At 38.7% G+C, this 15,942-nt stretch overlaps 1 protein-coding gene across 1 annotated transcript in view; it reads right to left on the bottom strand.

The window, feature by feature from the left end:
* ANKRD55 (ankyrin repeat domain 55) overlaps positions 1 to 15,942 on the bottom strand; it is a 409,242-nt gene that overhangs the window by 75,962 nt on the left and 317,338 nt on the right. Inside the window, exon 12 of the mRNA XM_055332857.1 lies at positions 12,138 to 12,228. Within this exon, the coding sequence (XP_055188832.1) occupies positions 12,138 to 12,195 (58 nt within the window). The 5' untranslated portion in view covers positions 12,196 to 12,228. The remainder of the gene's footprint in view (positions 1 to 12,137; positions 12,229 to 15,942) is intronic.

The following is a 15,942-nucleotide window of genomic DNA, read 5'->3' as shown; positions in this document are numbered from 1 at the left end:
ACTAACTCCCTACAGGAGGCTCTTCCTACCTCCTATTCACTGAAATGGTGGCTTGGAAAGCAGGAATCCAGAACTGCCCTCTCTGCAAGTGGTGTACACATGAACTTGGAGATATAGCCAAAGTGCACCTCAGGCACATTCCACAGAGTCTTGTGGTTAGTCCACAGTCAAAGTTCTGAGCTTTTTTGTGTTTCCAGCAGAGTTTTGAATTCTAGAATTTTTGAAGGAATTAAAAAACTTAGAGCAACCCTAGAGTTAGCAAAACCTATGCTACAATCACTTCTACAGGACAACAATGTCTCCCAGTCCCTGTGATAGTATCCACTGTCAATGTACTCTTCATGTCTCTGTCACTGTCTGAAGAACAATCATAATGATGGTTAATAACTATTAACCTATTAACTAATAACTAGTTACATCATTTTTATTATGTATCAGGCAATGTACTAAACCCTTTCTAGAAATCAATTAATTTAACTTTCACCTTATGAAGTAGGTACTACAAATTATCCCCATTTTATAGATGGGGAAACTGAGACATAGGACAGGAAAGTGATTTACCCAAAGTCATGCAAGTAGTAACTGGTGAAACTCAGAAAAGGCTGCAGGCTGTCAGGCCTCAGATTCCACTGTCTGACCCATGTGCACTATTGTATATAACTGCCCTTTGACTCAGAAGGCAAAGCTCTCACGTATTCCAGCGAACTTGTGACCTTTCTTTGGTGCTAGATGGTCATTCTATGTTTCCTCTAACAGAGCCTATGCCTGGCTCTCCACTCTGCTGCACAAGCTGCATGGCTCAGCATTCTAACAGACACCACTGTCCTGGAGTTTAAATTCATTTGTAGCAAAAATAAAATTCACACATTAACTGAAAATTGGAAATGTATCTAGTTGGTTGTACACCAGGGAGAGAACTAAAGTTTGTGGTAATAGCATAAAGATTCTAAAGTGATGTTGACTGAATTCTTTTATCATGTTAAGGTAAATATCAAATGATCAAGGAAAAATAATTCTTAAACTGAAACACAGAAAAAGCATGAAATTTTGCTAATTGCTTCTTTTTTAAAATATTTTATTTTTAAATAACCTCTACACCCAACATGGGACTTGAACTCACAACCCCAAGATCAAGAATTGGATGCTCTACCAATTGAGCCAGTCAGGCACTCCCTCTAATTTATTTTCTAATGCCAGCAAAACCAATAACACACACACACATACACACACAGAGGCACCTACAGAAGAATTCAATTTGTAATACAGAGTTCTAAGTTTTAAATTAAATTTTACCAGATCAACTTCAGTTGGATATTGAAAGAATAATGCATCATGATCAAATAGTTTATCATTTATAAAGATGTTTTGATTTCTTGACATCTATTAATAAAATATAGCACACCACTAGAACAAAGGAGAAATACATGATAATGTGAGTAAAGAATCTAAAAACATGCTTAACAGCTAAAGGTTTACATTCCAAGTATGGTTAAGCACTTTATTTCTAATCAATTCCAAATATCATATTTAATAGTAAAACAGTAGAGGATGAAAGAGGACAAACTTTACCTAATGCAATAAGTATGAAGCAAAAGACAGAGAGAGAGATAGAGATAATAATCACAAAGGGAGAGCAAAATTATCATAATTTTAATAATAGCTAACTTTTACAGATGATTCATGTTCCATGTACTGTCCTAACAGTATCATTTGAATTAGGCTATTTATTTGCCTCGACAATTTTATGAAGTCATATCTTTATTCCAATTTATAGAAGAGGAAATTGAAACATAGAGAAGTTTAATTATTTCCTCATAGTTGCACAGCTATTAAGTAGCAGAACAGGATTTGAAAACACTCCATCTGGTTTCATCCTGTGCACAACGATGGCATAAAAGAATTAATGACAAACTCATTAGAAGTAGTAAGATTTGATTAAGTTAGATTTTAAAAGAAATATAAAACTAGATAGTTCTCTGTAATAAATAATATAAACAGAAAATAACTCATTACAATGAAAATATAAAATGCTCAGGAATAAATATTTAAAATCTGAGGAAAACTACAGATATTTTTAAAGATTTTATTTATTTATTTATTAGAGAGAGAGAGAGAGAGAGAGAGAGACAGGCAGAGGGAGAAGCAGTCTCCATGCAGGGCGCCTGACATGGGACTCCATCCTGGGTCTCCAGGATCATGCCCTGGGCTGAAGATGGCGCTAAACTGTTGAGCTACCCGGGCTGCCCCCAGATTTTTGTTGGGCAATATAACAGAAGAGTTGAATTGATGGAGATATATGCCATAGTCCCAGAAAGAACAACTAAATAGAATACATTTTAATTATTACACAGATTCTTTTGTATGTTTAATGTGATTTTAATAAACATTTCAATAGTTTTCTGGGAGGTGGGATTTTTACAAATGATTCAACTTTTTATTTGTAAAAACAAATGGATAACTTTATACTTTAAAGAAGAAAAAAATATTAAACTATTTGCTTATCTATACATAGAATCTCTCTGGAAGAGTACATAAGAAACTGCTTACATTGTTTTGCTTCCAGGGAGGGGAATTGGATGGCTAGAGAGTATGGCAGGGTGGGAGATTATTTATTGGATATTGTTTTACATCTTGAACACGTATTAATGTATTGTCTTTCAAAAGCAAAAATTAAAAAAAAGGAAACAGAAAAATGACTAAGGAGATCCAATAAAATTGAAAAAAAAAGTACTGAGGCAATTTTCCTCTATCAAATAGCAAAATATGATAAAACTATTAAATTTTTAAAAATGAGATTCTGTCTCAAAACCAGATAGATTCCCAGAACCTTGTAGAGAGCCTAGAAGCCTGCCTGGCATCAGCATGGACACTGAAAGCTAAAAGGTAGACTGCGTTTTTGAGCAAAGGGAAGAGTTTTATCTGGAAGGCAAGTCTTAAAGGACAGACCACCAGAAACAGAGGACAGGCAAAGTAGAAGTACTCCAGGTTGTGTGAGCTTTCCTGGAGAATTCATTTCTTTCTGACGTGGTTTTCCTGCCCCTTCCAATTTCCACAAAAAAACAGTGGTGATATGCCATGTACTCATTACCAAGGAGGACCCAACTTAAAGGGTAGATGTTTTCTTGACCTGGGAAGACCAGTTGTCCATGTGACATTACATGAATCATGTTAAGAATCATCGGTATTCACTGAGTGATTACTCTGGGCCATGCATAGTTCCAACTGCTTTGTATGTATTACTTCATTAAATATTTATAATAATCCTTGTTATAACTATCTTTATAACAATCCTATAACCACAATTAGCACTCACTGAATTACTATGAGCCAGGCATGGTTGCAGGGGCTTTGTATGTAATCATTAATTCCATCTATATAAGCAATCCTTTAGAGTAGCTTCATCTTAGTTTACAAGGTAGGAAAGTAAGGTGTAGAGATGTTAAACAGCTGGGTCACACAGTAAGTGGTGGAAGTGGCATTGAACTCTTCAGTTTGGCTCCACTGGCCATTAAAGCATTACACTCTATCCCCATCAATACCTCTGTGTTTCAGTCTTCACATGTAAAAAGTGAGGGAATTGGATTACACACTCAGTGAGGTGCCTTCTAATTCCAAAATACTGCTATTCTAAGTCAAAACACTTGCAGGATCTATCCTGAAATTGTTTTCTGCTCTGACTACCTGAAATCAGAGGCTTGTGAACCTATCTTGACTCTTCCTTAGATCAGTGGTCATGTGTTGGCCAAGTTGTGGCCAAAGCTCTAGAACACTATTTTTAAATAGCACTAAGTAATCAGAAGGACAAAAGTGTCAATTGAGATGAATTTCAGGTGTCCCTCTCACAGTTCTTAAAAATAAGATTTGTTTGTTTTTTGTTTTTCTAAAAAAAAAAAACAAAACAGCAGACTGTGCTCTGATTTACTATGGTGAGTTACAGAACAGAGAAATGGTCTCAAGGTTACTCACAATCAAACCATAGGGTATCGATGTCAAAATAATTCTTTTTTTGTTTTTGTCAAATGCTGTTTATGAGTGGCCTTGTTTATTGGGCTGAGCTCCCTAAATGGTGTTTTGGAGAAAACATTCACAGGTTGCTGCACAGAACAAATGTGTTCAGTAGGAGTATAATAAAGAACCTGGCTTCGGAAGCTTCTGTGATGAAACCCAAGCCTGGACCTTGGAAATGAATACCCAGCTTCTATCATATCAGCTCCGCAGGTCATATTTCAATGTAACCCCAACCTGTTAGCCACTGACTCCTCTCCTAGGATCCTGGTGCCCTTCTCTGCTCCAAAGGCAGCCTGCATTTGAGACTGGATCCATCACTACCCAGGAAGAGGTCAGGCTGTCACCATGAGTAGACTCACTGGGCAGAGCTCATTGCAACTGAATGAGTGTGGGGTAACCACTTCAGGGTTATCAGTTCCTGCCAGTCCCACTTGAGGTGTCACTACCTCTCTTTTCCTTCTTGTGCTAGGATTCATGAGTGGTAGATGGGGTAGGCTATCAGAACCCACAAAGTATAACTGTGGGGAGGGAGAGTATGAGAAGGGCTTGGGTTTCAGAAGCTAGAGTTAAAATGGCGGCTGCTCTTGTCCTATGTGGCCCTGGGCAAGTCGTGTAACCTCCGACAACTAAAGATGCAACATATCTCATTGGCTCTGTTGAGGTTCAAGTGACATAACAGGAGTAAAAGTTTAACACAGCGCCATCACATAGGAGCTGCTTAATAAACCAGTTATTGCTCTTCTGATTAATGATACTGGTTAATACTCTTGACTTGATCTCCTTTATTTCCTTTTGGAAGCTACTTCTCAGACTCCACATGGAGAGTGATTTTATTATAAGTCCATCTTGGTGGCTGACAAGCTGAGGACAGGCTAGGCTCACAGACTGAAGAACAGGCCATTTGCTAGCTATACAACACTCATTTTGCTAGAATACAACAGTTTTATGCTGAAATCCTTTTTGTATTGCTTGACTATTTTGAAGAACGTGATATTAATTTTACAATAGGAAAAAATCACAATATATTTTAAAAAATTGTAAGAACTGGTTGATATGTAATAGTATAACACCTGTCACTTCAAATTACCATTTAAAAAGATTTAAATGATATTATGATAACCTGAGATGGAGACATCACCCTATGGTACTTTGGCTGGGAATGTATTGTCTAAATATAATCATGAGGGAGCATCAGACAAACTGAGAAAGAGGAACTCAGTATTAAAAGAGAGAGAGATAGAGAAAGACTGTAATTTCAAAATGTCAACATCATAAAAGACAAAGAAAGTGTGCAGAAATGTTCCAGAAGAAAGGAGACTAAAGACACATGACAACTAAATGTAATACCTAACTTAGACTGGATCAAGTACTAGAGGAAATGCTATGAAAGATGCTACTGACTCAGTAGACAAAATTGGAATGCAGACAGATTAGATAAAAATACACACACACACACACACACATATACATATACAGAGAGAGGCAGAGATAGGGAGACACGGGACAGAGAGAAACAGAGAAGAAAGCCAACAATAAAGTAAATGGGGCAAAAGGTTAACATTAGGTGAATCTGAGTAAAAAGACAGTCAAATGTTCTTTATACCATTTTTACAACATTTCATTAAATTTGAAATTATTTTCAAACAAAAAGTTTAAAAAGGATTAGAATGCTATTAAATAGTGTACACGTGTATTTTTAAATTCTGAGGAACATTTAGAAATAGAAATATTTCTATGTAAAAGGACAGTCTTCCCGTTTTTTCCTCCCCAACAGATCCGATAAAACAAGATCACTGATGAGCAAGTGACATTTTTAAGTTTTAAAAAGAGAAAACTGGGATCCCTGGGTGGCGCTGCAGTTTAGCGCCTGCCTTTGGCCTAGGGCGTGATCCTGGAGACCCGGGATGGAATCCCACATCGGGCTCCCAGTGCATGGAGCCTGCTTCTCCCTCTGCCTATGTCTCTGCCTCTCTCTCTCTCTCTCTCTCTCTCTCTCTCTCTCTGTGACTATCATACAAAAAAAATTTAAAAAGAGAAAACTAAGGGCCCTTACTAAACATACAATCTATTTATTAGTTGAAAGCTAATAAGTCTGAGGTAAAACCACTATGATTTTAAGAGATAAATCAGAAAAGCTAAGATGTAGGTCATTCTTGAGGTAAGTGGATTCTCAGAATCAGCTAACACTTTGCACTGACTGCTTGACGGGCTTCCTGATAGTTACAAGTACTAAATATGACTCCTGGTTGGATGTGGTCTTTCTGCAAGATGGTATATAACTATATACATCTTTTACACCAACCTTGCATGTATGTGCAGCTAGACCCTCATCTTCTCATCTTGTCTTCTCTGTCTTGGGGACAGGTGAAATGTTTGTTTCATATGAGTCTGGTAATAAACATAGCTACACAGGTGGTAATTTTTCTTTCAGATTCCATTAAAATATCCTTGCATCCAAATGGTTGGATCAAAGAGAAGATACATGAATATCAATTACTCAACACAGTTGCTTAATAATTGTTAAGGAAATGTGGAGTTAATCAATAGAGGTGGCAAGAAAAGCTCAGTGTGGTGACCCAGACGATTTCTGAATAAGGGGTTGAACAGAGGGTTTGCCTCCTGAAATTGATCTGGCTAAGTTGCGGAACATAACATCAGGGTTGACTCAGGAGACCTATGGGACCCTGTGTACCTCCATTCCCTCTGGCTACCACTCCTGGATACTCCTTGGAATATATACTAGGGCAAGAGGCCCCATTCCCAAGGGCAGTAGGGCTGTTCTATGGTGGAGAATAGTGATAATGACACCACTCTCCTAATCCCCAACCCACTGAATCACTTGCATTTTCATGGCTAAAACTGTGAATGGTAATTGGGTAAGATTAGTCGAGGGCTTCCCTCCAGCTAGGCTCACAAGAGGAGCCAGGAGTGGACTGCTTTGTCACAAACTTTCCCAGGAGTTTGGTTGATGGGAAGGACTTTCCTGTGCCAAAGAGACAACAAGGAAGCAAGTAAGGGTGAGGGGTAGGCTTCCAGAAAACTTGTTTGACTAAACTTGGTCTTGAGAGGGCACTGGAAAAAAAATTCTCTCATCTCTCATTTTCCCTCTGCTTCTCTTTCTTTACCAAAAGAGAGAGAAAGGCTAAGCATTTCTCAGAGGCAACAGATATTCTGCTTCTAAACCTGCAGATTGGTGATTTACCAGCTAATCTTCCTTTATCTGGACCATCAATCTGAGAACTAATTACAGTATTCTCCTCAGTGTTCCTGAGTTTCATTCTAGGTACCCCTTCAAGGTTTTTCAACCTAAAATCATCAAATGAGCCCAAATTATTCCCTCTCCAATTTGTCTCTCCTTTGCCTGACTTTTCTCTGTTCTCTTCCCAAACCTCTTCGAAAATTTGCTTATTCTTCCTTTGGAGGCATCTGGTTGTCACACAGAATTTTCACTTTTGCTTTTTCAGCAAAGTGCAAATATGCACATGCTTAATTCTTTTTGTTTCATGTTCCCATTTTAGATGAAAAGTTAGAAATTAAAACCATCACATCTGTGTGTATGACCTTTAAAAATTCACAACACAATAGAAGAACAGCTGGATTGTGAAAATACCACTTCATTAATTTGAATTTTCATTAATCTCTACTTCTTCATTAAAATATATAATTGATGAAGGAATAGTACTGTCTAGATCGAACATGGCTTTTGAAGTCGAGCAGATTTATACTTGAATCTCAGCATTGCCATTTTGTCTGTGGTAACCTTGAGTCAGTCATAACCTTTTAAAATTCCCTCATTGGTAAATGGAGGGAAAATAACAGTGGGGCAGTTGTGAGGATTAAATGAGCTAGTCTGGGGATCCCTGGGTGGCGCAGCGGTTTGGCGCCTGCCTTTGGCCCAGGGCGCGATCCTGGAAACCCGGGATCAAATCCCACATCAGGTTCCAGGTGCATGGAGCCTGCTTCTCCCTCTGCCTATGTCTCTGCCTCTCTCTCTCTCTGTGACTATCATAAATAAAATAAATTAAATAAATAAATAAATAAATAAATAAGCTAGTCTGTATCCAGTCCTGGGCACAGAGCCTGGCTCTGCTAAATGCTCAAAAAACATTTATTCCTATCAAATGTAATCTATGTAAAGTACCTGCAGAGTCTGTATCAAATAGATGTCCTTCCCATCTTTCCCTCCCAAAGACTAAATATCCCTCTACCTTAAATAAGAATGGATTTTACCCAAACCCCAGTCACTATACTTTCTGACAAGGGACTTGAGATTTGATACCTTTTCATGCCATGTAGCAGGCTGAATGGTGGCCCTGAAGATACATCCATGTCCTAATCTCTGGAACCTGTGAATTTTACTGTATATGGCCAAAAAGGTAGATATTGCCTTATACATCAAAAGATGTGATCAGGTTAAGGATGTTGAGAATAGAAGTTTGTTCCTAGATTATGTAGGTGGCCCTAGATGTGATATATGCATTGTTACCATGAGAGAGAGGCAGAGAGAATTCTAAGACAGATGCACACAAGAGAGACACAGGCAGAGGACAAGGCCATGTGAAGATGGGGCACAGACCAGAGCGGAGGCACAAGCAGCCAGAAGCTGGAATAACTAAGGAAAGATTTTTCCCCTAGAGAGTCCAGAATGAGCAGGTGCCAACATTTTGATTTCATACTTCTGCCCTCCAGAACTGTGAAACAATGCATTTCTGTGGTTTTAAGCCACCCAACCTATGGTACTTTGTTATGCAGCCCTATGACACTACTGCAGTGATTTAATCTGCACTGAAAGGCCCGGCCCTCCACTTACTGTCTCAGCAACTCTACCAGTAAAAAAGCCTGTGAGGTGGGCCCCAGCCCCCTCAGGTGCCCACAAACACACTGCTCATCAAACATGTTGCCTCCCAGACCCCAGGCAGGGCCAGATGTGGGTAACATCCTTGGGACCACTTGTCTAGCTCCCATTCTCTCTCTGAGGCCTTGGGTTCCTCCTTCAGGCACAGCAAAGCTTTTCTTCCCACAATCAGATACAAAGCTTAAAATGCAAATATCTTCAGTTACATAACATCTCCACTGCAGTAGGAACCTTTGTGTTCTGTAGTAAGTGAGTTTACTACAGGTCCCTTCCTGCATGTGGGCTTTGAGAGGGAAGACAGCCAGGAAGAGCACGTGGGACCAAAAGCAATGTTGCTATGGTGAAAGCAAAGAGCACAAAGCAGGAGTGGAGAGCTCTGCAGACCCAGGCTTCCTGCGTCACAATTTCACAAAGCAAGCCAGAAACACAGCTCTAATGCCTTTGGCCAGTCAGATAACCAGATCTTTAAGGCTCCCAGCAACCCTGCACATTTTACAGACAGAGATCAGTTTGCCCAGGTGCATACAAATGGCAAGAAAACTGAGACAGAATATGAGCAAATGCCATCCTTCCCTTTGCCCCTAGCATAAGGATGCCTCATAAAGAAAAATGCCAGTGGAGGGATTCAGACTTAGCACATCTACATCATTTGAGCCCTGATGGTTATTCTGTGTCATATTTTTCAAGTGCATAATGCTAACCATTCTCTGGGAACTCATAAACCAGAGTTGCTTGAGTCCTCGACCACTCCACTGTAGCTATGGAGGCCAGAGACCACCCATGAAAAGAAGTTTCTCATTGTTCTGTTGTCTAGATAGAGAACACTTGGGCCTCACTCCCCTCTATGACTTGTTAGCTGGGTGTATTAGTACAAACAGGGCCCATCTTTTAACCTCTCTGTGCTTTACTCTTCCCATCTGAGACGTTAAGGAGATAGGTTGGATGCGTGCTACTCAGTTTTTGTTGTACATGGGATCTTCCTGGGGAGATTCTGTTAGGCCACACCGCATACCAATTAAACTGGAGATCTAAGCATAAGCATTTTCAAAACCCGTCCATGTGATTCTCATGTTCAGCTAAGCTTGAGAACCAATGGGTTACATGACTTCTAAGATCCTTCCAGATATCATGTCTTTCCTAAACATCTGCATCTACTAGGATTTTGATTTTCTAAATATTCAGGATTCATGGAAAGCCTTCAAATAAAGCCCACATTTAACTTTTAGAGAGAAAGTCAGTTTGTCATGGTTTGCCCAACACCACCATATTGGTATTTAAAATCTATATAATGGTCTAAACCATTATGGCCTTTCATGCTTTTAAGAGGATGGAAGGGTTAATGTGATAATAGAACTATTCAGGTATCATTTAATTAATTACTATTCTAGGGGATGCTCTGAATGGTACACTAGAATTCTGAAAAAAAAAGTTTTCTAGTCAACTAGTATTAACTAAACTTTTTGTTCTGAGGACTGCTAAATTCAAGCTGGAGATAGAGAAGTGAAGAGCCTTTCACATTCGAAGAACTCATAGTTCCCATAGTAATAATTATAATAGCAATAATAGTAACAAAAGCAGCCACAATTTTGAAGTACTTATGGCATGTTAGGCAGTGTGACTGGTGCTTTTTGTATATTATTTTATATTCTCAAAGCAACCTTGCTAAGCCAGCATCATTTCCTCCATTTTATTGCTGAGGAAAGTAAGGCCCAGAGAGGTTAGGTAATGTTCTAAGGTCACTTAGCTAAGAAGTCAATCTGCCATTCCAATCTATGCTATTTCCACCATACCACAGCATCTCTTAAAGAGAGGATTGAGAACTAGAGATAGAGATGGTAGAGAGAAGGTTAACTTCGATGAGGGAGAGTTAGGACTGGGATGGAGGAAATGCTGTGAATTGTTCACATGAAAGGTGCTATAAGAAAATAAATATTACAAATTAATATGTTAACTAGTTAACTATGTTTTGGGCTCAGTCTTATTTTGCATAACTCAACAATGTCATTTTTTAGACAGTATTAGGTCTTGGATTTAGGCATATTTTCACTTTTGGATGGCGGTAGGCATAGCGTAACAATCACTTTCTCTACAGTGTTCATCTTCAAATGCAGTTTGAACCAACACATTCTGAAGGTGCACACACACACACACACACACACACATTTCAAAGTGAGTTAAGATGTGGAGATCAATCTACCTGTGTGTGTGTGTGTGTCCCTGTACATAGAGTTACTCAGAGATGTAAATGTAGATCTAATATTTGAGAAAGCACTGAACTAAAATAATTCACCCATGAAACCAAATGTAGCTTGAAGGATAGTAAACACAGTATAGCCTAGAGCAGGAAAAGGGAAAAAGAGAGAAGCAGTGAATTTTCTTAATGAGGCTTTCACAAATCACCATTTTCATGCTGTAGCCAAAACAAGTAAATGACCAAAGGACTTGGTCCTTCAAAGATCCTGAAGAATACTCACAGATGACAGAAAGTGGTTTAGATAGCAGGTATTTTAAAAAATATTCTAAAAAATATTTATGACATTTACAGAGTGGAAATTTCCTGTACATCCATAGAAAAGATGCACAGTTGCACAAAAGTATTATGAATATGTAAACACTTCACAGGCAAAATGTCTACATGTAAACTATCTGGCTGAATACATGCTTTTTATGAGGATGAGTTGATTTCACAGCAATCTTTTCACGTGGAAAGTGACCTCCACTCTGCAAATTATGAGTAGGAAATCTATATCCTGTCATTACAAATAATAACGTAGTGATAAATCATACAACCCCAGATGAGATAATAATCAACTAGAGCGTAAATCTAGGTAACATCTATTCTTAAAGGGAATCAAGAAGTATTTATAAAACTGTAGCAATGAGATATTGGGTTAATAGATTGAAAAGAGACATGTGATTTGTTCTTTTTATATTACTTACTATAACATTATTTTAGAAGATCTGAAAAAAATCAAATGAGAATAAAGATGATTGTATTTGAAATAGCTGGTGTGCTCGGAACCCAGTTCTTAAAATTTGTAGATTGAAATATTTTAACAAGACAAACAAACCATAAGCTTATTTTTCCCTTCCAAATGCTTATCAAATGAGAAGTGAACATTTAGAACAGGTTTGTTTTCTATGTGAAATTTTCTTTCCATATTACACACACACCCAAACACACACATCTCTCTTTTCCCTTAGAATTGCAAAATCTCTACTACTGAGATGAAGATGCGAAGAACCAAAGGATGAATTAAAGCAGCATTTTTACCTTTCTGCTGATCAAACACAGATGGAGTGCTGAAATCCATGGTTGCCTGTCTCATCATTTACCATCAGAATGGCAAAAAGCATCCAGGTTTCTAGAGAGGAAAAAAACACCATCTCACATGCTACAGTCAACACATCAGTCAGATACAGCATCACTTGCCAAGACCTCTGTTTGAGAAACATGCATGAGAGCTGCAGGTTGTTGTCAAGGCAAATGATGGCAATAGGTAAACGTTATTCCTATACCTGCCAGAAAGAGTTACTTCTTGTGGCTCCATTCATCAGCTATGCTTGTGGGTAATTATTATATACCTTCTGATCCCCAACAAATAAACAAAAAAGCTCAAATTCTAAAATAAACACCATTTGCAGGGGGCCACCTGCCTTGGATTTGAGCCAGGAAAACACTGGAGGTCACGGAGCTTCAGCAGCTGGAATGTTGCTTTAAACCTACAGAAATCTCAATGGGTGAGTGAGGATTCACAGGGCCAGACGGAGCATGTGCAAAGCTGCCAATGCAGTTGGATTCAGCTGTTCTTGGTGGAGTGAGAGCTGCATTTGGGTCATGTGAGCAGAGAGTGCCATCTCAATGGAATAGGATGTAAATAGTGTAGCAGGAAGCTGCTGGCCATGTGCTGTATGGAGTAATTATCGGCTCTCCTAGCTCATCTGCAGTCTCCCCCTTCAGCTTCATTCTCCAAATGACAGGGAGGATAAGGGGAAGCAAGTAGCATTTGAAAGGTTAGATTTCAAGGCTCAGATACCGAAGACAATGAAATTCAAACAGTGCAATCACAAGGGCGTTCAGTGCAGTATTATATGTGGTGGACGATAAAACCAGAAAAGAGCAGAATGTATATCATTTGAGGTACAGCTGAATAAAAGATAGTCCATTCATACTCAAGATTTTAAAAATGTGAGGTAAATCTCTATATTCACCTGGTGGGATGTCTCTCATCTATTGTTAAATGAAAAAATAGTTATATACTTCATTTGTTCACGTTTTTATAAAACCGAAAACCACCCACTCTATATGTAAATATGTTTATATATATTCTAAGGAACATCAAGGAAGATGTAGAAAGATACCCACTAAACTGTTAATATTGGTTACCTCAAGGGGTTAAAGTAGTAGATTTCTAACTCCATCCACCTTTGTAGTTTTAGTCTTATTATAACAAACGCCTGTTATTTTATTTTTGTCATTAAAAATCTGATGTAATAAATTCAAAGCAAACTAAGAGAACTCTATACTCAATCAGATTTTTGGGTAAGTCACACAGCCATATAGCAGATGCTCACATAAATGCTCTTAATAATGGTAGTATTTTCTTTTTAACCTTGTGTCTGCATCTGGAAATGAAAGCAGAAACCGTTTTCCTTCATATATATGACCATAATTTGTTTTGTTAATGGACTGATATAATTTAGGACATGTGTTCTTTGATAAGCAAGTTTCTTTCTTATTTTTTGCTTTGCATATTTTCTTACTGCCTTACCATTTATTTTCCAATAAATGTGTCATCTGGCCTCAATTCCCTGTGGCAATACTGCTACTCATTTACCTTCCCCACTTTAGTCCCTCTCCCCAAAATGTCCTGAATTCTTTCTATTTAAAACATGGGCAGAGGGATCCCTGGGTGGCGCAGCGGTTTAGCGCCTGCCTTTGGCCCAGGGCGCGATCCTGGAGACCCGGGATCGAATCCCACATCAGGCTCCCGGTGCATGGAGCCTGCTTCTCCCTCTGCCTGTGTCTCTGCCTCTCTCTCTCTATCTGTGTGACTGTCATAAATAAATAATAAATAAGTAAATAAATAAATAAATAAATAAATAAAAATAAAACATGGGCAGAACCTACTTCCTATAAATCGTTATGCAAAATGTGCTCCATAGGCAAATCTCTTATATTTCCTGATGCTATTTTGTTTTGTTTTGTTTTTGTTTTTTTTCTTTTGCATTAGCCATAAAAGCTGAAACGAGAAGGCTCAGTGGATTGGCAAATAAAGTGACTCATGCTAGCAAATACTCAGCTAGAGAAAGATGGCTCAAGCTTGCCCAAATGAGGCAAAAGGATTTAGATTAACTTCCTTCTCATTCATTTGCTCATTGATTCATCAATTGCTATGGAAGGATTACCACACTCCAGTCATTCCTATAGGCTCTGATGATGCAGGTATGAGCAAGGTCTCCACACTCATTGAACTTAACACTCTTGGGTGCAGCATCTGCTTCTGGCCATGCTGGAGTCATAGGAACTGAATTTACCTCCTATGTAAACAACTAGAAAACTGGGCAAAATATCTGAAACAATGGTTTTCAGATATAGGTTAAAGATCCCTGGTAGTCCACAAATAAGCAGAGTCTGGTAAGTCCCCAGCAGACTGCCTAGAGTTCTAAGGCTAAATGCAGGGAGGGTATAGTAGGCTCAATGGTGGGCCCCCAAAGACATATCCACATCTTACTCCTCAGAACCCATGAAAGTGACCTTATTTGGAAAAGGGGTTTCTGCATATGTAATTAAGTTAAGGATCTCAAGTAGAAATCATCCTACTGAGTGGGCCCTAAATTCAACAATAAGTGTCCTTAGTAGAGCCACACAAAGAGAAGTCATATGACTAGAGATTGGAATGATGCAGCCACAAACCAGGTATACTTGGAGCCGCTAGAAATTGCAAGAGGCAAGAAACAGATTGTCCCCTGGGACTTCAGAGGGAGTTCAGTACATTCACTGATGATTGATTTTGAACTTCAGGCCTCCAGAAGTGCGGGAGAATAATTTCTGTGTTTTCAGGTAAGTTTGTGCTAATTTGTCACAGCAGCTTCAAGAAATGAACACGGAGGAGGAACTCTCAAAATAAATGCAAAATCTCTATAATTGTTACATTCTTGCACCCATTTATAACATTACCAAAAACCAAATTCAAAAATAAACAATTTCATGTGGGTAAAAGGGCTATTTGGGGCTCATTTTGAAGAAGGGCAGTCAAATAGAGTGAAAGGATATGACTTTGAGCTTGCTTCTCCTGAGCTGTAATTTAAGCAAGTTATAGAACTTTCCGAGCCTCAGTGTCTTAATCTGTGGCAAGAAAACTCCACCCCCCAGCTTCTTATGAAACCTATTATAGTTAAGTCTGCTTCCCGGGCTTCAAATATAGAGAAAATTCTTGCTATCCAACTAAAGCCAAGTGTAAGATAACAGTTGGTTCTTTCTTCAAGTACATTTCGAATAAGGCCCTTATTCAGACTTATGGGGGTGCCTGTGTTTCATTAACTATTATCTATAATGTAGGAGGGGAAGAGAGAAGAGGTCTCTATGATTGCAAAACCTGGCTGCTGGCTTCCCCTGCAGCTCATCTCTCTCCACTTTTCTCAGTTCTCACATCCAGCCACACCGTTCTCCTTTCTGGTCCCTGAACATGCCAGGTCTTCCCCCAACCTTGCAAAACTGCCATTGTGCCCCTCCATTTGGAATGGATTTCTCTAGCTCAAATGTCACCATTTCAGAGAGACTTTGCCTGAACACATTATCTAAAATAGTCCTCTAGTCCTTCACCCTACCAGTTACTTCCTTCTCCAGAATGCTATTCGGTGGATTTATGATGAGAAATACCCCTGTTAGGGAGATTGGGCCACAGTGTTTCTCAGACTACCTGTGCCAAAGGGCCAAGTTTTTAAATTTCTAAAGCATCATGGGTTGATACATTAGTAAAATATGATAGTTAATAATAGAAAAATAAAAAGAAAAGTTTACAGAATGCCAGCCCAAATTTTTATTATTAGATTCAGCAGGTATAAGGTTATATGTC

This window comes from Nyctereutes procyonoides, unplaced genomic scaffold (assembly GCF_905146905.1).
Source record: "Nyctereutes procyonoides isolate TBG_1078 unplaced genomic scaffold, NYPRO_anot_genome, whole genome shotgun sequence".
NCBI classification, from domain to species: Eukaryota; Metazoa; Chordata; class Mammalia; order Carnivora; family Canidae; genus Nyctereutes; species Nyctereutes procyonoides.
This window is presented reverse-complemented; position numbering and strand designations above follow the sequence as displayed.